We start from the raw sequence: 26249 nt of genomic DNA on the forward strand, positions 1-26249 counted from the left end.
AGGCTCACTTGTACAAGATTGCATGACTACTCTGTCCTTAACATACATGCAACTATGACTACTATCACATGAACGTTAATTCATGTGACCCTATATGAGTCCAAATTATACAAAAACTCATCGCAAAGGTAAGTATAAAATTTGATTGCACTCTAGCAGTGGCAATGATTTCGAATTTTGTCAGTGTAAACTAGCTTCTAGTGAATGCTAAGTGTGTCTGGTATTATACTGACTGGAGATGTCTTCATGTAAACAAAGGAAGTTTTGGGTTGCAAAGCAGAAGTTGACTTACATGACAACAGTGCTGCAAACACCCTGATGCCAAATCCTAGAAAAAAATCCATGTCATGTCAACTTTCATTTATTAGAACTTTGGAGGGAATGGGAAAAGTCAGGAAAAGTTTTCAATTGGGTTAAGCTTCAGAACAAAACACTGTAACTTAACTTGCTTTTAGAACATAATCTGAAAAACAGAATCAGAGAAAATCTCTGTGTTAAAAATTCCATTACAAAGAAACATTGACATTGCCTATTTACAACATAATTTCTCTTATTAGAGCTAAAAATAAAATATTTTAGTAGATCTCAGCAGAAAAGGCACAAAACACAAAGCAGGGCATGCTTGTGTCAGTATGTCACAAAGAAGCATTGACCATTGTGCAACATGGAAAAAGTCAGTATTTGTGTGACATCTCACAATATCATAGCTGCATGGAGGATATACTTATTTATTTAAACTAACTGTACTCTGGGTGGAGCATAGGTCATCTACAAGTCTCCTCCACTTCACTCTGTGTTGGGACAAAACCTCTAGCTGACCCCAGGTGTACTGCAGTTGTTATTCTTCAATCTCAGTAGATCTCTTCCACCTTGTCTGAGGTTTCCCTCTTTTGCATTTTCCTTGCAGATACCATTCCTCTTAATGTACATACATAACATCCAGCAAAGCTGGAAATAATTACTGAAGAGGGGAGCACAGGGATTAAAATATACCCATGATTTGTTCCAAGGTACACCAACCTATGCATTAAGGAGGCTGGTTGCTGTTTTATCAATATTGGTAAACAAATACACTGCAATGTCGTTATAAAATAGTCTGTTGGAGTTAGGGATTGTAGGTATTATGTGGGACTGATGAGGTTTACTGGAGTTTGGACCAGATCATGCATTTAAATATGTAATTTAACTGCTTCCTTATTCCATACAAAAGCATTAAAATGTATAAAAGAAGCCTAAGTCCTTGCAAAGAAGATCCATTGCTCTTAGGAGAGAACTTTGCCTATCCTGTGCAAGAATGGCTTTTCTGATGTGAAGGTGCTTCAGAAAGGCAGATCAATGATCTGCAATTTCCATGGCATTTCTCTCCTTAATGTACCATCAGACATCCATCTGCTGTGTCACACTGTCCTGTTTGCTATATTTCTATAACTAGTCTGTCTTCATCATCGCTACTTGTGTCATTGTATTCCACTCGAGTTTGTTTCCTCATCATCTCTAAACCTCTTTTTTTGTATGTTTTGGAAGGTGTTTCAGGGCTAGCTATGGACTCTGTGGCACTGATGGTAAATGAAGACTCTTTAAAAGTATTAGTGCCAGTTTCGTTAAGTCTTCCATGGCCATCTGATTGCAAGTAGGTTCCATTCTTGTCCACACATCCACAAGAAGTACTAATAGAAGGGGTTGTCCCCTGTGTATTAGCTATGCTAGGTAAGCAAGTACCCGTGACTAATGTCTCAGGAACAGTGTTCACCAGTGAATCTGAACACATAGTTTTGGAACTGGGAGTGAGTTTCTCCTTCAGAGATGAAAATGAATTTCCTTCCATAGGATGTTCCTCCTTTTCTGAGATCTGGACCAATGGATATAATGCATCACAACTTTGACCTTGTGATTCTACATTAAGTATGTTTTTGCGGTCTGCTTTTGGGCATAAGAAAAGGGGAGTAGTAACCTCTGAACCCATATTAACATGCTGGCAGCCTGTGCCTGTGCCTACAAAATCATAAGGAAAAGACCAAAAAGAGGATGCCACAGTATCAGAAGAAGCATTTGGCTGTGGTTCCACTGGAAATGATTTCTGAAGCATGAGAGATTGAGTCACGCAACAGCAGATGTCCAGGTCAGTGTTTGTTTGTTCTGTGGCTGTTTTAGTTGGTGATGAACAGAAGTATGTTACCATAGGTAATCCTGGCGTTGCACAGATATTCTGAAGAGGGAGATTGTCTCTTGAATGTTTGTCACTTGGTGTAGTAACATCCTGCAGCAGATGGGTTTGGGGGGAGAAATGAATTTCAATTTACATGAAAAATTAGAACCCAAAGCAATTTAATCCTTTGTAAAGAGAATTAAATAACAATTATGCTATTTATACTCACACAGTTACAAGACTGTTCATATCTGATATATCAACTGAGTTATACAAGCATAAATGTGGTCCTTCTTGTCAGCTGTGATTATATTACTTTTTTTTTGTCATAAGTGCAAGTTGAAGTATTCATCCCTCCAGTGACTGTTAAACTCTGAGAAATTAGGTAAATTACTTGTGTATTTCTCCACTGTTTATTTGTTGTTGGAGGTTTTTTTTTTGTTGGTGTGTCTGTGTGTATTTTGATTTTTGCTTTTTAGCTAGAAGATAGCAAGTGCTTATGGCTTATGGCTGAAACTGGGGGGTTGCTGACTCACTTCATCATTATGTGGTATGTGGTTAATTTTCTGTACACTGGAAAACTGTGTATACATTGCAAAGGATGTTTACCACAGAGGGATTAAGGAGCCAAAAGCACATGGTTTATTCTGTTACTTGTCAGCAGTATAGAAATGCCAAGCAGGGAATACATCTACAGCAAAGTTTGTTTGCTGACGAGCATCTGAAGCTTTAGATTCCTAAGTACGATAACTACTTTTCATAAAACATCAATTTAATAGCAATAATTTATTCTAATATATTACTTTAAAACCCAAAAGTAGCTGTGACAGTGAGAGAAATACCATTTCAAGATTTCATATTTGTACCGCAAAAATATTCTAAATTTTGGCTTTGAAAGTTTTTGCAGACACATTACTGTTTTTATAGAATTTATGAAAACACAAAATGTAAGAAACAAACAAATGAGCAAAACAAAACTGCACAAGTTATCAAATAGGAGGGCAAAATCAAAGTTTTCTAAACTCAATGTCATCTTCTCTGTATTTAACAAATATTCATAGGTGAATTATAGGTGTAATACCTACTTTTCCATCCAAGTTGTCCTTTTGCCTGAAGTTGCTTGAATGTCGAGCAGGTGAAAATATTCCTGAGTTATTTTTGTGATTCCTGTCTTCTTTCTTATGATTATTCCCCTTGGACGCTGGCTTGTCTGATGTGGGGCAAGAAAGCTCCTCCTGCTGAGGGAGATAATTATCTGTTGGGAAAGAAATTATTTGGAGAAACTTTTAAGATTAAGATACAGTTTTCAACAAGTTTTCCATAAACTCTTTTTTATACCTGAGAACAGACTTTGACTTAAATGTACGTATTAAATAAATTCTGAACATGAATTATCCTAATTGTGATAGGGTCAGGTCAGAGGCAGCAGTAAAAGCAGAAACAACCCTGGCTAATTAGATCTCATCACAGACAGAGTGGGAGAAGCAGGGGAAGAGGCTTATCCCACTCAAGGCTGCCACGGGTCTTTGCTCATGAAAGCTTATGCTCCAAAATATCTGTTGGTCTATAAGGCGCCACAGGACTTCTTGTTGTTTTTGAAGATATAGATTAACACAGCTACCTCTCTGATACAGGCCTTTTAAAAAGCCTTCCTGTGAGGGGAGGAGTGGAAGAGGAAGAGAAGGTTGGAGAGAAGTGAAGAGACTAGAGCAGACAGAGAGTTAGAGAGTGACTAAGAAGAATGCCAACAGTATCAGAAACAGCAGTGGGAGGCAAAGAGAGGTTTGGGGCCCAGGAGAGATACTGACCCTGCCTAGTAGGCATCCTTCAGGCTGCACAGACTATGGATCGTGCCCTTTATAGTTTCAATTGAGGACTTCATTTACAGCGTCTACTGTGACTATGAAGACCCACACGAGAGTGACAGTCCTTGCTGCATCTCTTGCAGATGTGGTGGGTGTCTGGCAAGTCCTTAGTGTGCTTTCTGTGTGCTCGCTTCTCCTCTGCTAGCTGTCTGATCCTCATCTTGCCCTTCTGAAGGCCCTTGTGTAACCCCTGCCTCCATCTGCTGCGGTCGTCTGCTAGTTCTTCCCAGTTGTCCAGCTCGATGTCTGCCTCTCTGAGGTCTCTCTTGCAGACATCTTTGTAGTGCAACTGGGGGCGTCCGGGAGATCTTTTGCCAGAGGCTAGCTCAACATACAGGATGTCTTTTGGAATCCTTCCATCATTCATCCTGTGGACGTGGCCAAGCCAGAGGAGCTGATGCTGCCTGAGGAGGGTGTGCATGGTTGGGATTCCAGCTTGCTCGAGGACGGCAGTGTTGGTCACTCTGTCCTTCCATGATATTCCAAGGATGCGCCTGAGGCAGCGCAAGTGGAAAACGTTCAGCCTCTTTTCCTGGCGGGCATACAGGGTCCAAGTCTCGCTGCCATAAAGGAGGGTGCTGAGGATGCAGGCTCTGTAGACTTGCATTTTGGTGTGTGTGTGCAGCTTGTTGTTATTCCACACTCTCTTGCTGAGTCTGGACAGAGTTGTGGCCGCTTTTCCGATCCTCCTATTTAGCTCAGTGTCAAACAACAGGGTGTCAGTGATGGTGGACCCGAGGTACACGAACTCGTGGACGACCTCTAACGTATAGTTGTCAATGCTGATTGATGGGGATTCAGCAACATCCTGACCGAGTACGTTTGTCTTCTTTAGGCTGATGGTAAGCCCAAAGTCCTTGCATGCTTTGGAGAACTGATCCAGCAGTTTTTGAAGCTGGTCTTCTGTGTGAGACACTACAGCAGCATCGTCTGGGAACAGCATGTCTCTGAGGAGGACTTCCCACACTTTAGACTTGCTTTCAGCCTTGCAAGGTTAAACAGTTTCCCATCAGATCTTGTGTGCAGCAAGATGCCCTCTGTTGAAGATCCAAAGGCATGCTTCAGGAGGAGTGCGAAGAAGATCCCGAACAACGTCGGAGCAAGCATGCATCCTTGTTTGACACCGCTCCTGATTCTGAAAGCATCCGATAATGCGCCATCATATTGGATGGTTCCTCTCATGTCTTCGTGGAACGACTGGATCATCTTGTGTAACCGTGGAGGACAGCCTATCTTGTGGAGCAGTTTGAACAGACCATCCGTGATGACCAAGTCAAAGGCCTTGGTCAAGTCGATGAAGGCTATGTAGAGTGGCTTCCTCTGCTCCCTGCACTTCTCCTGCAGCTGCCTTAGAGAGAAGACCATGTCAACGGTAGACCTCTTTGCACAGAATCCGCACTGCGATTCGGGGTACACCCTCTCAGCAATCTTCTGGAGTCTGCCAAGGATGATGCGAGCAAACAGTTTACCAGTGAAGCTTAGGTGGGAGCTTCCATGGTAGTTGTTGCAGTCGCTTCTGTCTCCTTTGTTCTTATACAACGTTACAATGTTAGCATCGCGCATATCCTGTGGAACCTCACCCTCTTTCCAGCACAGGCACAGTAGCTAATGTAGGGGTTCCAGGAGTGTGTCCGCGGCACACTTGATTACCTCTGGTGGTATACCATCCTGGCCACGGGCCTTTCCTGCTTCAGTGCTGTCGATGGCTCTCTTCAGTTCATCCACAGTCGGTTCTTGATCCAGTTCGTCCATTACTGGTAGGAGCTCGACGGCATCGATGGCTGCGTCAACCACAACGTTCTCGCGTGAGTACAGCTCAGAGTAGTGCTCAACCCAGCGCTCCATCTGTTTGGCTTTGTCAGTGATGACTTCACCAGATTTGGATTTCAGAGGTGCCATCTTGTTCTGGGTGGGTCCTAAAGCCTTCTTCATACCGTCGTACATTCCTCTCACATTACCAAAGTCAGCACAGGTCTGGATACTGCTGCATAGCTGGAGCCAGTGGTTGTTGGCACAGCACCTGGCTGTCTGTTGTACTGTTCTTCTGGCCGCTCTAAGTGCTTGCTGGGTACTCTGGCTCGGTGAGCGTTTGTACTCCAGGAGTGCAGCGCGCTTCTTTTCAATGACTGGAATCATCTCATCAGAGTTAGCTTCAAATCAGTCGTTCACGTTTCTAGTTCTTCTTCCAAACACCGACAAGGTCGTGTTGTAAACTGTATCCCTCAGATGTTGCCATTTGGATGTCACATCGGCGCCCCCAGGACCACAGCGCAGATTTTCCTGGAGGGTCTCTCTGAACTTTTCAGCTTTCTCCGAGTTTGCTGTCTTTCTGGCGTCAATGCGGGGTCTTCCAGCAGGTTTAGAGCGGTACAGCTTCTTGGGTCTCAGCTTGAGCTTGGAGCAAACTAGCGAGTGATCTGTATCACAGTCAGCACTATGATAGCTGCGTGTCAGAAGGATGTTTTTGAGGTTATTACGCCTAGTAATGACTACGTCTAGTTGATGCCAGTGCTTCGAGCGTGGGTGTCTCCACGACACTCTGTGCTGTGGCTTCGTTTGGAAGAATGTGTTTGTGATGCACAGATCGTGACCCTGCCACACAGTATACTTTAACCTCTAGATTCCTTGCAAACTGTTAGTCATAGCAGCTGTGTTGGGCAGTTGCTATTTGTAATCTACTATTAAAGATGTCTGACTTTTTATGACTATTCCTCTGTGAATGCTTCTTCAACCCTTCTTTTCAATGACTATTTTGTAAGCAAAATTTTACATGCACAGATCTTTATGGAGAGCAGCTTAAGCCTTATGAATACCACTGAAGCAAATTTGCAGGTTTGAATCCAATAAACAATCTTAAATACTTTTTCCTTTGAAATTTGCTTACCTCTCATATCCTTCATGTATCTTTATACAAAACCCTATCTTCTAGTGGCATTGGGGAGATGTAGTACAGGAGAACGAAATGTGTTAGTTAGAGCAAGGGAATAGAAAAAGATGTTAAGTAAGAAGTGTTAATGAGACACAAAACTGCAAGCTAAAGGAATGGCCAGAAAGTATAGGAACTTCAAATTTCAGAATAGAAAATGGGCGAAACTGGAAGCTAATACAGTTAAGTTGCTTTGCCGCAGTGCAGTGGCAAGTAGTGTGTGAAGTGTTGTTGTACTCCTGCTGGTCACAGACTATTAGAAAGACAGGGTAAGTGAAGTAAGGTCATCTATTGTGCCAACTTTTGTTGGTCAAAGAGACAGGATTTCAAGCTTATGTAGAGTATTTCCTCAGGTAGTACTAGCAGACTCCATCATAGGAAACAGCTTAGCTCTTGTATATTACAACTATACCAGCTCAGGCCTCCCAAGATTACTGGCATTAAGTAGGTAAATTCATTAGATGAATGCAGAGGATCAGGGAGCGGTCACACAAATAGTCAAAAAAGACAGCAAAAGAATATTCTATTGATTAGAACTGTATGATAATTGTCCTATTTATTGTGCTGCATGCTGCAGGCATGTTCTATTGCTGATCACAAAAGGGATAACTTGGTGGAGCTGCCTGAAAGTTGGAATTTCTTCCTGCAAGGAATTTCCAATTTTTGAAAAAAAGGTTTTATTCCAAGTTGTGATGAAACCTCAAATTCAACATTTTTCATGGAAATGGGTATCTTGAAAAATTCAATTTTGGGGAAAATAAATCTTAGAATTTGAAAAGCACTTTGAGAACCCTGATGAACAGAACTATAGAAGTGCAACGTACTAACTAATTGATCCTAGTCTTTATGAAAGTCTCTGTTCTCTGTTTTCATATGTTCTTCCATTTTCATGCTCTGGAATGGGACAACAGTCCTATGCTTTTGTGTGCTTCACATCTGTTAATCTGAACTGGTTTTTAAAAGTAACAAAACAATGGTTTAAAATGCTTTACTGTAGATCACTCTGTGTACCCATATAATCGTACATCAGCCTTGCAATTTCCCTGATTTTAGCAACATGGTCAGTGCTAACTTTCTATTACAAATGAGATATACACCTGCTTTTCACATATCATGGCCTAGATTTTCAGCCCTATGAACTATAATGAGATATTATTGTGTCTTAAGGCAGGGCCCTGAACAAGATACCACTCAGGCAGTAGACCTATAAGGCACAATGCATCTATGCCTCTTGTGCTGGAACTATAATCTGGACTGGTCTTAGGCAAAAGTGTACATAAGGAGATGTGGGCATTTCCCCTCACTTGGCTATGTAAGATGAAGGAACAGTCTAACCATGAGTAGACTGGCTCATTTACAATAAGAGATTCTCTGGCTATGTCTACATGGGAAGCCTCTGTCGGCAGAAGTCACCATCGGAAGAGATTTCCTGGAAAAACTTCTGTCGACAGATGGCATCTACACATAAAGAATATCGATCTTTCAATCTGCTCTGTCAACAGAGCGCATCCACATGCTCCATCGACTTTTTCAACAGAACTGGCCCTGTAACCCTGGAAACACAGCTCTCATGGAAGGCAAGCCTTTCCGGGGCTGCTGGCCCTTTGTGCCCTTAACAAAGTTGTTGTGTTCCTTTATTTCAGGAATCACACTATAAAATTGACTGTGATATAAATATAAACTTATTGTGTATTTGAGGATACCACTAACTCTTATGCACTTGCCTCTATCCCCCCTGAAGAGTTGTTGACTACTTGGGCATATCCATGATGGATAGCTGTACCTTGTGTCTCAGAAATCACATCTGTCTGATCAGCTGTTCCAGCCAGTAGGAAATGGGTGGGAATGCAAGAATACACACTGTCTACAACTGCACCTGTATTGCAGACACAGTGGGATTTTTTAACCCTATGTCTAGCACCAGGCAGGTTTATTATCAAATAATACATTTTCCCAGTATCTAATTCTGCCGGCTTCTCTTACAAAGGCACACGCAGATGTGGATTTTGAAAAGCTGGGCCTGATTTGCTTTAATGGTTAGAAGAACAGTATTGCAAAGGGAGGAAATACAATATTTTCAGCCATAGCAGATTTACCCAGTGTTGCTCGAATACTTAATTAAGCTTTATTTAAATAAAAAGAAAATGTACATGCTTTATTTAAATAACTGTATTTTTCACAAATACAGTGTTGTTTTATGAAATTAATTTTTATTTTGGATTCCTTGAAAAAAGTATTGTTAAAATTTGTCCATTTGCCACATACAGGCTACATCTACACTAGCCCCAAACTTCAAAATGGCCACGCAAATGCCCATTTTGAAGTTTACTAATGAAGCGCTGAAATGCATATTCAGCGCTTCATTAGCATGCGGGCGGCCGCGGCACTTCGAAATTGATGCTCCTCGCCGCCGCGCAGCTCGTCCCGACGGGGCTCCTTTTCGAAAGGACCCCGCCTACTTCGAAGTCCCCTTATTCCCATGAGGGGACTTCGAAGTAGGCGGGGTCCTTTCGAAAAGGAGCCCCGTCGGCACGAGCTGCATGGCGGCGAGGAGCGTCAATTTCGAAGTGCTGCGGCCGCCCGCATGCTAATGAAGCGCTGAATATGCATTTCAGCGCTTCATTAGTAAACTTCAAAATGGCCATTTGCGTGGCCATTTCGAAGTTTGGGGCTAGTGTAGACACGGCCATACTCATTCATAAGCTGATTTTTTTTTATTAAAAAAAATTAATGTAAGTGTGAGGGTCAGTTTATGAATGAGTTTGGTGGTTCTCAGCCTGTCAGGTAAATCCCCTAGTATGCTGGGATGTTGGGTGTGCCTGGAGCATCAGCAGGCACGAAGCTCTTCAGCTCCCAGCAGCTGTGTTTCATCAGTCATAGCCAATGGGAGCAGCAGGAAGTGGCAGTCAGCACATTTCTCAGCCTGTGTGACTTTCCACAGGTCCCACTGGCTGGGACCAACAAACTGTAGCCTTTGGGAACTGAAGAGCTCCATGCCTGCTGATGCTCCAGGCACACACTATGTCCTGGACTGCCAGAAAGAAGCTTTCCCTGTAAAGCTGGGCTCCAATGGTTATTGACCCTGCTGTATTTTAAAATCTGGAGTCAAAAGAAAAACACAAAAGTTTTAATAGATGTATTTTAACATAATCTAATGAAAAGGCTGTTTATAATAACTGAACAAATAGGTACTCACATACCTTCAAAATTATAGTCAGTGTTTTCAAGATCCATTTACTATTTTAAAGTCTCAGATCATTCTAATGTACTTATTTAAAAAGTCTTAAAATCCTTCAAAGTCTGAATCACCAAACTGTTCATTAAACTGGGCTTCAGTCATAGCTGCTCTTGCATTGTCTCTGTAGATGTCAGACTCAGAGTACTTATCATCAGCCTTCATAGTATCATCAACAAATATGGAGTCATCTTTTGACCCATCAAGTGCAAACTACTGATTCAGCATTTCCAAAATTATTTTTCTATCATTTCTGAGAAAATGGACTCCCGTGCATTCTTCACCCGCTGGGCAACCAGATTTATTTCGGGCGTCATAACATTCATGCGTTTTTGTCACCTTTGCCATGCCTGAGCACATCCAGCCAGACCACATTTTGCATAATCTGTCTTTAAAGGGTTTGTTCAGGCAGACATCAAGTGGCCACGTTTCACCTCATCTGTCTTATGTGCCCTGAACATGTCCCAAACCAAACATAGCAGGTTTCTTGAGAAGTGCTCCTGGTATCTTATTCCACACTTTTTCCAGCTATTAAATAGTCCCACTTTCATCCATCCATTCTTTTTCATGGGCACATACAATGACAACTGCAGGAAATTTCATGTTTTTAGGCAAGGTTTTCCTTTTAAAAATAACAACAGGTGGGAGCTTTGATCTGTTGGCCAAACATGATAAAACCACTGTAAAATGGATCTTTTCATGGCCAGTGGATTTAATTAAAACTGATTTTTCACCAATGCCAATTACCATACTGTTGATGGGCACATCATTGGTGTTTCATCCATATTTCCTATTTGTGACAGCTCAAATGTATATTCCTTTCAGTGTTTTATAACAAATCTTTGGAAAGATTCATTTTTTTTTTCTAGACCTCTTGGCAGCTGTTGTGCTGTCTTTTGATGAAGATAGAGACCATGACAATTCATGAAACAAGTACACCTGCCTGCTGATGCAACAAGCATTTATTACTTTATTGCTTGGTATTTGCTGTCTTTTGACATTTACAGAGCATTCAGACAAATTCCAGTTCTAGTGACATGACTCCCATTTTGTCAACATTGAGATCTTCCTGTAGCCCAGGAAATGAAGAACACCTTGTTGGACATTTTTCTTGTTTCATGGCATGTCTGTTAGTGTTATTTTATTTTTTTCACCATGCTTTTACCTGCTTCTCATTGATACAGAATTCACAAGCAGCAGCACACTTATTGCTTGCTTCTACATATTCAACAACTTTAAGTTTGAATGCTCCACCATAAGCAGACTGTTTTGTTTTGATTTCACCATTGTTCATTTTAAATACTAGTATGAAAATCTTAGAAAAGAAATCAGTTGTAGATTTTATAGGACTTTATCTAAGAATGCCAACAGCTTTATCACTGTCAAGTTACTGTTGTTCTTTGTTCGTGTTAAAGTAGCGTTGTAGACTGGCATGTCTGCAGAGATGACAGGCTATGCAAAATTTTATTACAGATTCCATCAATTCTGTGCATTATATTTTCACATAGGTTGAGATGTAGGAGGTCCAGTGCTTGACATGCATGTGTAAGGAATGTAGAAGGAATCTGAGGAATGTGTTCTTTACAGATCACTTACTTGGAAGGGGAAGAGTTTCAGGATGTGTCTGTGTAAATGAATAAGTGCTTTGTTTGAAAGAACCGTGGGGTAGCAAATGAAGCAGTCGTGTTTTGCCTATTGTAAACAACTTGTAAAGTCACAATTTATGTTATCATCCAGTGTAAGAATTATGGAATATTACCAATGTTTGAAATTATTGTGGGGATATGGGGCAGTCTTCGGCGCTGTGTAAGATGTGGATCACACAGTGCTTCCCTCAGCAGAACACTGTGGAGCAGAAGAGGTGAGTGCTTACTGGTTGAACCAGCTGGCTTGACTAGTTGTTGCTGCCGCTCTTCAAAGATAGAACTAAAGCCCAAACCAATGCTGGGGTTTGTAGTTATTCTGTAAGAATCCACTCGGGTGGATAGTGAGATTCTTGTGGCTCATCCAAGAGCTGAAGCCACAGAGAACTGAAATCACTGAGAGCTGAATGCCATTGAGAGCTGAAATCACAGTCTTTTACCTAGAGCCACACCCACAAAGCAGCAGACAAGTGATGGGGAACAGCAGGCAAGCAACTGGCAAGGGTGGCAGGCAGAGAACAGTGGGCCAGCAGCCAACAGGGGGAGCCAGCAGGAGCAGCAAGCAGCTGGCAGGTGATCCTGCCCCATGTGGCAAGAGTCTTCATGCTGGTGTATTTGTGAACTTTGGGTTGGTACGGGCCAGACTGCGATGTGAGTTGACAACTGAGGTGGTTGTACATTCTGTAAGTTGGGGGATAAAGAGCAGTAAGCAAGGAACTTGGCTCAGCAGACTCTGGAAACAGTGCCTTGCTTAATGGTGTCTTCCTCTTCTTTGTTTAGGAATGCTGCATGTGTCACTGTGTAAATTTATGTTAGGCTGCTGTTATTAAACAAGCTGTTTCTATCTCAGACTCTCTGCTTGCGAATGGGAAAGAACTGCCTTTACAGGCACCCAGCTGGTAAGGTGAGAGTATCCCAGGTTACTGGGTGAGGGCTCGAGACAGTTTGGTTGCATTATTGATGGAATCCCCTAGGAACTGAATGTGGCCCTTCTAGCAGTCACCTGCCAGTAATAGAAGGCTTACACATGAAGAAATCAAATGACACAGTAGCAAACTGACACCAGTGCCATAGCACTATTGGTCATTGTCTTTTTCTGATTGGCTTGTAAGGGCTTGCATTTCGTGAAATGCGTAGGTCAAATTTCATGCAGGTTTTCAGCACCACTCTTTTAGTATTCCTTTCAAACCAGTATACTCCACTAAGCAAAGCCTTTGCAATGTTAAACGGCTGCAGTATTGATGTCAATATATTATTTTACAATCAATAACAATACTGTATGTGCTTTAAAAGTACCAGTAATTATAATCTATTCTTGTGGAAGAACAATACTACAAAAAGCAAACAGCTACCAATAGGAAAATTTAACTTTAGAGAAGTACCCGTTTTTAAGTGATTTGTTTACGTGGGCATGAATTTAACTTTAAGGAAACACATTTTTAAGGGATTAATTTATGTGGGCAGGAATTGAAATTTAGAGTAACAGATTTTTAAGTGATTTGTTTATATGGGCATGAATTGAACTTTAGGGAAGCACATGTTTCTAAGTAATTTGTTTGTGTGGGTATAAATGATATTATCAATATCCATACATTTTATTTGTATTAATACTCTGAACTTTTTTAATCTCAATTGCAAAATAGCAAATATACAACTTAACTGAAAATAAAATTTTAGCACTTTTTTAACGAAACAGCAGAAACTTCAGCTCCCAGCCTGTCAGGATAAGCCACTGACACACCAGGGCATTTTGTTTTTCTGGAGTCTCGGGAGGCAAAGATCCCCTTAACTCCCTATGGCTGCCATTCACTGTTCCCAGCTAATGGGAGCAGCGTGGGACAAGGGGCATGCTGGCAACCATCAGCTGGCTGGAAACAGTGATTAGCAGGCACTGGGTGCTGCAAGGCTCCAAGACTGCTGATGCTTCAGGTAAACAAAATGTCTGGGCACACCAGCAGCTTACCCTGATGGGCTGGGATACGAAGTTTATCAAGCACTGAAATACAGAGTCAGCTTATGAATGAGTCAACACAAATACCCATTCTTGACTATCCATCTTTGGGAGGGTATCAGCTTATAAACAAACAGGCTAATGATTTAATGTACATGTAATTTTTTTAGTAAATTTTCAAATGGAAATTCCATAAGGGGCTGATGATAGAGGGGCTTTTTGTCGGCAGGGTCACGTTCACATGGCCTCTTTACTACCGGCACCCCCTCTGCTGATAGCAAGCTCTCGCACAGCAATGCTAATGTGCTGTGGGACCATGCTAATGGGCAGCCATTTGCAGTTTCAAGGCTGCTCATTAGCATGGACCTGCCAGGAGAGCCGTGCCATGTAGACCCAGCCTACTCCAAACTTCTCTTTTACCTCTTTCTGTACATTTTATTGAGAAGCAATGCTATTCTAGGTTCACCTGATTTTTGTCTCATCTTGGTTCAGTCTCTTTGAACATTCTCTAACTTATGTCAGTTTTGAGAATTGTATTTGATTTGGTAAAACTGTACTTGATTTGTCTTTTTTCAGTGTGGTTTTATGAGACGCAATCCCATTCCAGGCACATCTCATTTCCTGGCATAACCAATCCCTTACATTTTTTTAAGTTGTAAGAAGAAGCTCAGTACTGAATTTGAAGGTGCTAGCTTTTACCACTTAGGAGAACTTACTGATCAAACATAGAGACAAACTCTAAAATATACAGTAGATAATGTGTATCAGACAAATTGGTTAGTATTAAAAATTAACCAAAGAAAGACTATTACATGCTTGCAAACATAAATATGTGAGTTATCCTTACCTTGCAAACTTAATGCACGAGTATAGCATTTCTTGTTTTGATTAAGGCTATCATGTGAGTGGTGCAGCTGCTGCTTTTTCAGAAAATCTAGTGTCCTGGTTGCAAGCCAGTGTTGCTTGCTCAGCCTATTAGTTTTTAACTGAGTGTATCCATATCCATGCATGTGGCTCCCTTTGGACCTGCATTGTAAAATATAGCATTTTCAGTGAAAATACAAACAGGTATGTTAAGCAGTGTTCCCTCTAATTTGTCCATCCATGTGTGGAAAACAGTTTATGTGCACTGAGCCATGTGCGGATGTGCATCATCAGTAGAAACAGCTGCTGCCAGCTCTGTGCGTAACCCACACACTTATGTGTGGTTAACTGTCCCATGCACTCGTACCTAGACCACTTCATAGAAAAAGAATGAATGTCCTCTACAGCCTAAGCTGAGAGCCAGCGGGCCTTTAGCTCAAGCTGTAGGGGCACCTCCACTAAGCTTGAGAGATCACACGTTTGAGTCTGCCTAGTGAGCTGTTACATGGGTACTCTGCTAATCAGCGGAGTGGTATTTGAATCTCTCCTAGGTGGCTGCCCAAGCACTCAGGTTGCAAGGCCATCATTTCTGCAAATGTGCATGGAAAATATCCTAAAATGCACATATCAAGGGTGGGGAAATGGCCTTTGTAATGCATAAGATGGTTGAGATCTCTGTCCAGGCCCAGATTAAATGTGTCAAATTTGCAAATGAAATCCAATTCATATTGGAAGACATTTAAAATCTCTTTGCAAACGTCACTTGCAGGGGGAATATTGAATTCGAATTCATTTGCAAATCTGACACATTTAACATAGGCCTGAACAAAGTGTTCACCTTGTTTTCAAAGGGCAATTTTCCTTCCTTTGATATTCCCAGGAATGGGACACATTCTACTTAATCTGGTTCATCAATTGGTCCAACTACTGACAGGTAATCCTGTTTTTTCCTCTCTCTTCCCCCCCGCCACATTATATAAACCCTAAATTCTATTTTTCTACTCCATTCATCTGAGCAAGTTGGTTTTACACACAAAAGCTCATGACTTAATCATTTTTTTAAGTCTCTAAGGTGCTACAGGGCTGCTTGTTATTTGTGACCTTAATATAATTAAACATAGTGCAGGAAATTGTCACATTTGTCAAAGTGATATCATTCAAAATTCTTTAAAAAAGGGATGGACCAGCTTATTTGTGATAACTGGAGAGGAATGACACTCCTATCCATATCTAGAAAAGCCACTGTCATTTCAAATAGATGAAAACTGTTGTTGGCAAACGACTCAAGGAAGCTAAATATGAGTCAGAAGTGTGGCACTTGCAAAAAAAAGTGCATGTGATTCTGGGATGCAATAACAGGAATGTTGTGAGAAAGACGTAATTATTCTGCTCTATTCTGCACTGGTTAGGCCTCAATTTAAGTATTTTGTCTAGTTCTGGGCAACACATGATGTGAAGAAATTGGAGAGGGTCTAGAGAAGAGCAACAGAAATGAGTAGAGATCTAGAAAACATAACCTATGACGGAAGACTGAAATAGTTGGTTTTGTTTAGTTTGGAAAAGAGAATCTCACAGATTTTCAACCAGGCAAGATGTCAAAACAAGCTCATGCCTCAAAGACCAGAGTCACACAAGGACATCTGAACTTGTCTGCCAGTAGCCTCTGGTTCAATTTTATATGTGCTACATCAGCAGGTGTCTCCTTGGGGATACTGATGAAGAAGTACTTGCCTACTTTCCAAAACATTACTACAGCTCACATCTGTGCAAGTCATAATGAGTGATCCTTTCAAATGTATTTTAGAAAGTCACTGAGACTATGTCTATACTACTACAGTAAATCAACCTAAGTTATTCTGCTCCAGCTACATGAATAACACAGCTGGAGTTGACATATAGTAGGTCAACTTACTGTGCTGGCTACAACTCACTGCATCAATGGGAGATGCTTTCCCATCAACCTATCTTACTCCTTTGTTCCTGGTGGTGTACTGGAGTCAATTAGGGAGGAGCACTCTGCCATCAATTTAGCAGGTCTTCACTAGACCTGTTAAATTGATACCCAGTGACTCAGTCACAACAGCATCAATCCCATGGCAATGTAGACATAGTGAAAGTCAATGGGAGGTGTGGTTTTAATGACGTAGGGTGTATCAACACTGCTGCAAGGCACCCATAGCTAGCCCATCCCAGCTGGTTTGTCAGCTAGCTCCCTAACTGTGTGACCCATGCATTCAAATGGCTATGTCCCATGTAAAATATCGACACTCCATTATATTTTGAAAAATGAGTGCACAGATTAAGAGGTCAGTGCAAAAAGTCTGGCTCTAACAGAATGTAACTATTTAGATGACATGGATCAGCTCTTACTTCTCTATTTTTATTCTTCTTTCTTGGTTGCATGGTGTAAATTGCCAAAAATTTAAGATAATTTCTTCCTAAACTGACAATTACACTTCCTGTAATTTAAAGGCACAGTAGTGTCACTAGAACTGATAAAAACAAAAAAGCAGTAAAGTAGCACTTTAAAGACTAACAAAATAATTTATTAGGTGAGCTTTCATGGGGCAGACCCACTTCTTCAGACCATAGCCATACAAAAACAGACTCAATATTTAAGGCATAGAGAACCAAAAATAGTAATCGAGGTTGACAAATCAGAAAAAAAAATCAATGAGAGCAAATCAGAGAGTAGAGGGGCCGAGGGGGGGAGTCAAGAATTAGATTAAGCCAAGTATGCAAAAGAGCCCCTATAATAACCCAGAAAATTTGCATCCCAGTTCAAACCACGTGTTAATGTGTTGAATTTGCATATAAAAGAGAGTTCAGCAGCCTCTCATTCCAAAGTAGTGTGAAAATTTCTCTTCAGTAAGACGCAAACTCTTAAGTCATTAACAGAATGGCCCAGTCCATTAAAATGTTGGCTGACCAGTTTGTGGATCAGGAGTGTTTTTATGTCTGTTTTGTGCCCAATAAGTCTTTTCTGAGAGAGTTTGAAGTCTGTCCAATAGATATAGAAGGAATTAATTCTTTCTACTGCTATCCATGTGGGGTCAAGAAGTGTTCAAATAACAGGAAATTATGTGAATATGGATATTTCCTCCATGGGCACAGGAGCCAAAAGAACCTGTATTACCTTTCATTCTTGAAACCTCTTTGTTACTATTGAAAGACTAAGCGCCAGATCCTTAGCTGATATGAATCTACTTATTTCCATTAAAGTAAGTGGCACTGTGCTCACTAGTGCTACATAGATGTAGCTGAGGTCCTAACCACTAAATTTTACATTCAAAATATTCTTGTGTTCATGAAATGTAACATAAATCTAGCCAGTACTATCCTTGACTTCAAATTTATTTCCTGTTCCTAGTTTCCATCACAATCCAACTGTTACTCGAAGATGCTGACAATCATTCTGCTGATACTGACTTCAGCTATCTCTGTTCATCTGCTTCTGTGGACAATGGAGTCTACATGTACATACTTTCCAGGGATCTCAAATTTCATTGCACCACAAGCTCTTTCTGACAACAAAAATTACTTCAAAACCCCAGAAGAGGGGACTGAAGACTGAACCTGTCCAAGCTCTGCTCCCCTGGGCAGAGAAACCAAAGCCCAAGGGCTTCAGTCCCAGGCAGGGAGCTTGTAACTTGATCTGCACCCCCTCCCTCCCCAAGCCCCAGGCTGAAGCCTTCTGGCTTTAGCTTTGGCCTGGGTGGTGGGACTCAGGCTTTAGCTCTGGGTTCCCTAGCAACATCATCTTGGGGTCCTGATGCACAGTTTGAGAACTGCTGCCTTAAGTCCCATTTTTGCTTGTCTCTTTAAGGCATCTGGCTCATTGAGCTGCTTTCTCTATGTTCAGTCTGTTTTTTGCTTAACAAGTGAAATATTTTTCTGACTGACAAGGTCTCAGAGAAGCAGATTTGGCCCATGCATGACCTTAGGTCCAATCCTGGAAAGGTGAGGAAGGGAAAATTCCCATTAACTGAACAGTGATTAAAGGACTGAGACCATATTTTCTAAATTGTTTTTAACAGTGTATTTGTGAATTTAATACATTCTGTGTGAACCAAAATAGCTAAGGAATTAGATCATGGGAAAGAGAAATAAGAGCAAGAGAGCATGCACAAAACCCAGCAAATTCTTTCCAACCACTATGATCTATCTAATTCACAGTTTGTGGATCCATGGGACAAAAGAGACCACCAATGTGCTCTTAGCATACTTCATAACACCTTCACTTTATCTATTTGAAATACAACATAACTTCTAGTTTCAATTCTGGCACAAATTCAAACTTTTTTTCTTTTTAATTTATCAGTATAGAGCCCTACTTTTTGTTTGTTAGGAGTAATACCCTGTTTTTTGACCCTATCCCTTTTTTTTACCATATTATGATTGTTCATGAAACATGAACTAGAAAAAAAAACTCTTTGACAATTTACAGTTCCACAGGAAAGCTCTGCCACACTAATAATTCATTTCCTCTATAAGAGAAAAATGTGTGGTAAACAGGAACTGAAAACAGTCACGTGAGCATTTCTGAAAATGTGTATGGGGGAAGGGGATTGCCAGAGCAAGAACTAACAAGTACAAAGACTGTAATTAAGTCCTAAGGGCCTGATCATGTGATTCTGTTAAAGTCAATAGTTTTGCCGCTTTCAGGACATCAGAACTGAGCTCTTCATGCCTAGGTTCTGGATTGAACTTTCTGTAGACAGACTCTGACTGCTACATAGGGCCCACTAATTTTAATTCAATGAGGTTTTTCACAGTTGCAGATCTCTGCCTTTACAAACCACATTACAGGACAGGGCCCATAGATACAATCACATTAATGGCAATGTTTTAGATAATAGCAAAGCTTAATCATCAGACAAACATGGAGATGAATCAGGATGTGGACATGCATTCATATGAAATCCAGATCAGATGTGGCTCTATTGGAGAAAAATTAAGTTAGCAGCCTTTGCCTCAGAGCCTGAGAGTCTTTGATTCACTCCTCTGAAATAAGCATCAGTAACACTACAGGAAAATCCTCACACCTGCAATGTACATGATACACCTTTCTGTCAGATGCTCTTCCAGCTACTATCCTATTGTTCTGCCACTTCATTCATGTTACATCCATTCAGATTTATTGACACTGGCTTGTCAGTGTACTGAAATTTCACTATCTTTCATTCTGAATACAGCCCATGATCTTAACAGCACCACCAAATTTATCCAGTATAGTCTCACTCTGCCAGGGCAAATTTAAATTTAGTATAAGCAGATACTGAAGCTTTGGGAGCTGTACCCACCTACACTAAAGATTAAATTAACTTCCAGGTCACAAACGAGAACTTCCTTAGCATGGCAGCAAACCCTGGGAGGGTTTGTTTGGTTTTTTTTTTTTTTTGCATAGTTTTTAGATCTTTTCTTGATCCTGAAGAGAAATTCTGCTCTCCCTATTTACAGTAACTGGGAATGCCTGGGCTTAATGCAGTTTGACGCAGATCGTCAGCTCACATGGCTGACATCATGCTTTAGACCATGCAGTGGATTTATAGGTGACATCTGTCAAGAGCAAAAAAAATTGCATAGCCCACAAACAGCAAATAAGAATTAATTAATAATACAGTTCTTCACAATGCTGCAGAGTATACTTCAGCTGCAACAGAGAACTATAGTTTCAATGTTTGGGTCCCTCCAGGAAAAAGCAAATGGTGATTCTTCTGTTTGCTCTTGAAATTATAAACAACCAGTTGATTGTTAGTAGTCACTGACAACTTATTCCTCCCTCTTTGACGTTTGCAATATGCCTAAAAAGCTTTATACTTTGTGTATAAAATAGCATGGTTTTAAAATGATCATGCATTCTTCCAGAGCATCATGCTGCTCTGTTTTGATTAATCAGCATTTGGGGGAGCAGAGTTTTTGTTTTTGAAACTTATACCTATCTTAGTGAAATGTCACCCATATCAGATGAAGTTGAAAACAACATTATTTACCAACTTTGGTTGATTTTCGCTTTTTTCTGTTTATGGCTCCTCTTGGATTTATTTGTTGTGAATTTTTCCCTTCTCCAATATATTTCTTTCTTCTCTTGCTCTGAAATATTTTCTGAAGCTCCACTTCCTGCCTCCATTGAACTGAACTGCTGAGAATACAGAAGAAGTTATACTTGTCCATTTCAAAGGACATGAACATTTCTGAGTGAGTTATAGAAATTAACTGATTAGATTAATAGAACATTGTCTAAATTTAAAAATGTAATAATAATCTTTCTTACTGAGTTCCTTCTCCATTTAAAATAGTATGCATACAATGTGTGTTTAAGTTCATCACTACCTTTATATTAACTACAAAATTAAAAATAAAACAACTTTATTATTTTCTGGGCCCATGCAAAAATAATATATATTCCCTAGTACTGCCCTGCTAGGTGTGAGGTCAAAGTTAACCTCACAAAATTATCCAGGAGCTGTATAGCTCTTGAACTGATTAATTACACTTAAACTAAAAATATGCTTCAAAATCTTTAACACATTTTATAAAGTATGACCACAAGTGTCTCTGTTAAAATTTGAATCTATCCTCAGGAAAGATTTTTCACTACTACTTCAAGTGAAAGCCAAACGGATTCTGGTACAGAGTTTGTAAAGCACCTCACACAATGGTTCCCTTTATACTTAACTGATGTTTCTAAGATCTACTGTAATACAAACACTAATATAAAATTAAAACAGAAAAAAGTACATTCTGGTCTACAGAAATCCAATTACTATAATATTCAAGTTACAATAAAGTTAAAGCATACTTTTCTAGCTAAGAAAATTTTCTGGCCAAATTTCCATGCAACAGGACATGCTTAATTCCCCAACATAAGTTAGTGGAATCTGTGTATTTTGTATATCCAGTCACCTGGGTGTTTCCTGGAATTCATGTTTTAAGAGGACAATTTTGGCACTTTTTTGTTAAAGTAGATTAATTCAAGGTGCTCACTAATCTGAGACAGAATAAGATTTATATACACATTGTAATAATATGCCTCCTAACTTTCACTCTCCTATTCTTACTAATGAAAGGATATGCTTGCGGAACTGTGCACCTGCTCTGAAATAGGGAATAGGACTCACAACATTACCTTCCATGGCTGCTCTCCCTTTGAAAAGGATGAAACCAGTGTTTTTAAGTTCCCAGTGGTCAAACCATAGGTCAAAGTCTTGCTAATATTTTTCATTTTGATAAAAGAAAAGTCACAGTTTGGCAGCATAACTTCACTACCAGAATTTTTCTTACAGATGTGCAGGGAAGAGTAAGCAGAGTCAGCTTTCTTCTTTTGCTCAGCAGGCAGAGGAAGGCTTCTGGTTAAACAACACCAAGTTAACTGAGGCTCAGCGTTTAGTGATGGGAAGGAGCTCTTTGTAGTTGAGATCCTTGAGTTTCCTGAGAGACAAGTCAAATTAATTTGGGACAGTGCCGGGAGTTCCTTATGTTGAGTACTGAGAGTGTGGCAATAAAATGTGCCAGAAGAATGGCAAAAATAATTGGAATTGTCCATTGAACACACAGAATACTGTAAATCCTGCAACACTGGTGAAATGTCTTTAAGGATGCCTGAAGAGCTACCATCTGTGTCCCATCCCATGACTTGCTGTTCGGTGTTCCCACTAGAGCTTGACCCTTTGTCTGATGAGGATGTCATTACTAAAGAGTTATTTTCTGAGTGAAGATGGTCTAAGACCTGATTTTCTCCTTTGATGTCTGCAGAAATGAAAAAGCCACCTGTATACACAGATGTGAAGCATACTTTCTTCCCTGTGTTTTGTGCAGAGCAAACAGTTGTACTTATCCACTTCTTGTCTGCTTGCATTTGATCACTTAAGTTATCTTTAGCTTCTGTCTCTTTCCAGGTGTCTTTCATTATCTCCTTCTGCTGGCTGCTTTGGTTCTGAAAGCTGTCATTTATCTTGTTTGGGAAGTTAGTTGTTGAGCTGTTTGGTGAACAAGGTACCAGACCCTTCCAGTTCGTATGTACACCCCAACTTATCCCTCCTGTTGTGGCCTGGTGTGTCAGTTCAAATTCTAAAGGGGACAAAAACGCATCACGAGAGTCAGCACTGACTGACCTACTGTTGACAGTGTACAAAGCTTTGGTTAGTGGAACTGGTACAGAAATAGCAGCCATGCTCTCCTGCCCTGGTCTCACTACAAGTGACAGGTCTGTAGTTCTCTCTTCCTGTGGTAATTTGAGAATGTATTTTGGAGGAAATGCATTTTTCTTTATAGATGGAGTTACCTGACCAACTTCCACATTTTGACTAGTGGAAGATATACCAGCATTATCAACACTGTGAAGTGACACTCTTGTTCCTACTGTCACAGGACATATTTTGGCTTCTGTATCTGTCACATTATATAAGGCAAAAGAACTACAATCATCTCTCTTTAAATCAGGCACTGGAAATTCAGAAATTGAAGCTGTTGAGACTTTTGCTGATTGTGGGAGAAGGTTATCAGTGTCATCACTATTATAAATGGGTTCTATGTGGTGTTTCACTGTTTTCTCATGGTCCGTACCTTCAGCACTGCTGATCAAGTCACTAGTGTCTGAACTTGAATTTTGCTCTCCTTCTTTAGTCAACTGTTTAACTAATGCTGGAGTGACAGCGGGTACACTGTAACTGTCTACCAATTTCACTGTTTCATCTACTGCGTTATTTTCATTACAGGGCCTGGAACTTGATTTTAGAGCTGCATTATCTCTGTTTTTCAGCTCTTCAACTTTCAGTTTTTTTCTCTCTGATGGTAGCTTTTGGAATACCTCTGTGGATTCACCACTGCTGCTGTTGTGTGTTCTTAAGGGCATCTGTGCATGTTCAGCAGTTTCTTTACTATTTTGGGTTTCTCTATCACTTTTTAAAATATTTCCACTCTCTGATACAACTGTATTGGATTCTCCCCTAGAACATGATGCTTCCAATTGACTATTGTGCATTTGGAGACTATCAGCATTCAGCACATTAGTGTTTAATTGACTAGCTCTCTGCTTAAGTTGAAGCCTCGTCTCATGACTGCTTACAGCTAGTAATGTGTTATGTTTGTTGCTGCAGTCATGTTTTTGGGAAGTTCTGCTTATTATACTCAGTTCAGCATTTATTGAACATGCTATTTCCATTAGGTCTATAAATCTTCCAGCATTATCCTCTGAGGAGACACTTTGCAGTATATGATTACCAATGGGAGGGACTTCTGAGTCCACAGTGTTTAATTCTGTGGTAGAAATGGCTATGGGGGAGGAAAACCTCCCACTTAAAGAGGTGCTCCTGACATCCGTTGGCTGAGTAACTCCATCACAACTGCCTGCTTCCTTTGGATCAGGGGAGAAGTCTGTATTCTCTGTTTCCTTTTTTCCTCTTTGACTAGGTTTCTTGGTGGTTTGACTGTTTTTCATTTTCTGGTAGATTTTCTTGAATGTTTCATCACCATACATCTGCCATTTTTCTTGAGAGAACATTTTTAATTTCCTTTGAGTTTGCTTCCTAGATTTAGCATTTGCTCCTTCTCCTCCAGCTCCAGTCTTTTTAGTGTCTTTCATCTCCTCAGAAGGAGAATAATAACAGACTGTGTTACCTAGTGGCAAATCATCCACTGCTGTTTGTCTGACAAGTGCTCGAGGATGGCTGTTAGGAAAATCCACTGCACTTGTAGAAAGGCTGTTGCTATGCAACAAACTAGAAGAGTTCATAGTCAGGGGCTGCCTAGTGAGAGATGGTAGTTTTGAGCTACCCACTCTGTCATGTGCCACTCTTGTGCTCTCTACAAATGGCAAAGAGTTGCTTCTTGTGACAGGCACACAGTCTATTGTTGTCGAGAACTGTGTGGGGACTGAATGAAAAAACGATGGCTTGATTTTTTCTATGGGAGTAAAGGTAGATTTTGCTGAACAAAGGGAAAGATTCTTCTTCCTGTTTCCCTCAAGAGATCTAATGTCAAAATGGAAGGAGTCTTTGTATGTGTAAGGCATTGGCAGATCAATACTGCCCTGCTTGGAAAGCACTGTTTTTCTGGGTCTAACATTGTCTAATTGGGTATCATCCACCACAGCTTTGTTATGAGAGATCAATTTTGAGATATGCTCTTCCAGCTTCTTTTTCTCTAGCATCAAGGTTGTTGCTTTCTCAGCTGAATCTGCTTGTGCACTATTTCCTCCCATACACCTTAAGCCACTAAAGGCAGTTTCATTTTCCAGTTCTGTGCTTTGTTCACAAAGACTATGCAGAGGGCTAGAGGTCAACATCTGTTGCTCTGTACTATCAGAGCGTGACAGGTATCCAGAATCAGTGCTCTCACACTTCTTTAGCTTATAGTCAGACGATTTGCAGTCCCATTGCCTATCGGAATAAGTTGCTTGCTGCCTCTGCAACTGAATGTGTTTATATGTTGTTGAGAATCTTTGCTCCTGTATTTTCCTTCTCTGATGTAGACTGTCTGGCAATACTAATGGAGAAGATACGTTTGGGGGATCTTGCACTGGTTCTCTTTCTGAGGCACCCTGGCTTGGCCCTGGCCAACAGGAATTATCAGTTGTTATCTTCTGACTTTCTGGCGTAAGTGATAAAGTATTCAGTGTGGATAGTGAAATAATAGATGAAAATTTCTTAGTCTCCACTGTGGCACTGGTCTCAGAAATGGTTTGTTTAATTACTGACCCTTGCTTTTCACAGACATTGTCTCGTTTTGTACATCGATGTGACGGGATGTCTGTTGTCTTCTCGTTCTCCTCTAATATGCCACTGTTGTCAGACTCCGAGGGAAGCCTGGTATTGTTGACATGTGTTTGGGTTCTTCTGTGTTTATACAAATTGCTTTGAGTTTTAAATGCAATACCACAAGTGGTGCAGGGAAAGGGTCTCTCTCCTGTGTGTGAGCGAATATGTTTTTCCAGGACACTTGGTTTCAGGCAATCTCTCCCACAGTGTTTACAGATGTACTTCCCAGCATTTTTGGATTTTCCTGGGCTTCCAACAGGTATATTTGGACAGGAACTTGATGGCAAAACTGGTGAACTAACTATGTTTAATGTCAAAGTTTGCCCTGCTTGTTTCTGAGCAGCTGACTGACGCTGATCTGTCCTCTCCGAATGCAGTAGTGGGCTTAGGATTAAGGGCATGTTACTGGTGTCGAAGTTTATGCTGCTTCCACTAGCTGCTAACTGGTTGTTTGACTGGTAATATCCGGGTTGGATAGGATGATACAGTGGTATGGTAAGGGCTTTTACGTATATAGTCTGAGGCAGAGCTTGCTCCTGCTGAAGAAGAACGGAATTCTGTCTGATATTTGATGAGCCATGTGCAGCCTGAAGAGATGAGACTTCAACTGGTTGATCAGCTAGTGCAACTGTGGAATGGATTTGCCTCTGTGCTTCCATTTCAAAGGTTGTGTGTTATCCAGTTCAGTTATCTATGGAAAACAAATATAACATATACTTATGTTTGAAAACCATGATTTTCTGCAGCTGTTTATTAATAGTAGATGCAAAAGTTAATTATATTTCTGTAAGGTTTTCCATACTGAAGAATATCAAAATGTTTTATATAAACTTTACATATAGAGGAATCTTATCATTCACCA

The 26249-nt window shown here is 40.6% G+C and overlaps 1 protein-coding gene across 1 annotated transcript; it reads right to left on the bottom strand.

Moving 5' to 3' along the window:
• Nucleotides 1-1414: 1414 nt before the first annotated feature.
• On the bottom strand, nucleotides 1415-26046 carry ZNF831 (zinc finger protein 831). Its single transcript, XM_075012111.1, has 5 exons — nucleotides 21760-26046; nucleotides 20624-20772; nucleotides 14614-14792; nucleotides 3232-3401; nucleotides 1415-2257 (listed from the first exon to the last, which is right to left on the bottom strand). Exons 1-5 carry the CDS (start codon nucleotides 26044-26046, stop codon nucleotides 1415-1417), a joined length of 5628 nt encoding a protein of 1875 aa, XP_074868212.1.
• Nucleotides 26047-26249: the final 203 nt, after the last annotated feature.

The sequence above is a fragment of the Carettochelys insculpta genome, chromosome 17, assembly GCF_033958435.1.
Source record: "Carettochelys insculpta isolate YL-2023 chromosome 17, ASM3395843v1, whole genome shotgun sequence".
Taxonomy (NCBI): domain Eukaryota; kingdom Metazoa; phylum Chordata; order Testudines; family Carettochelyidae; genus Carettochelys; species Carettochelys insculpta.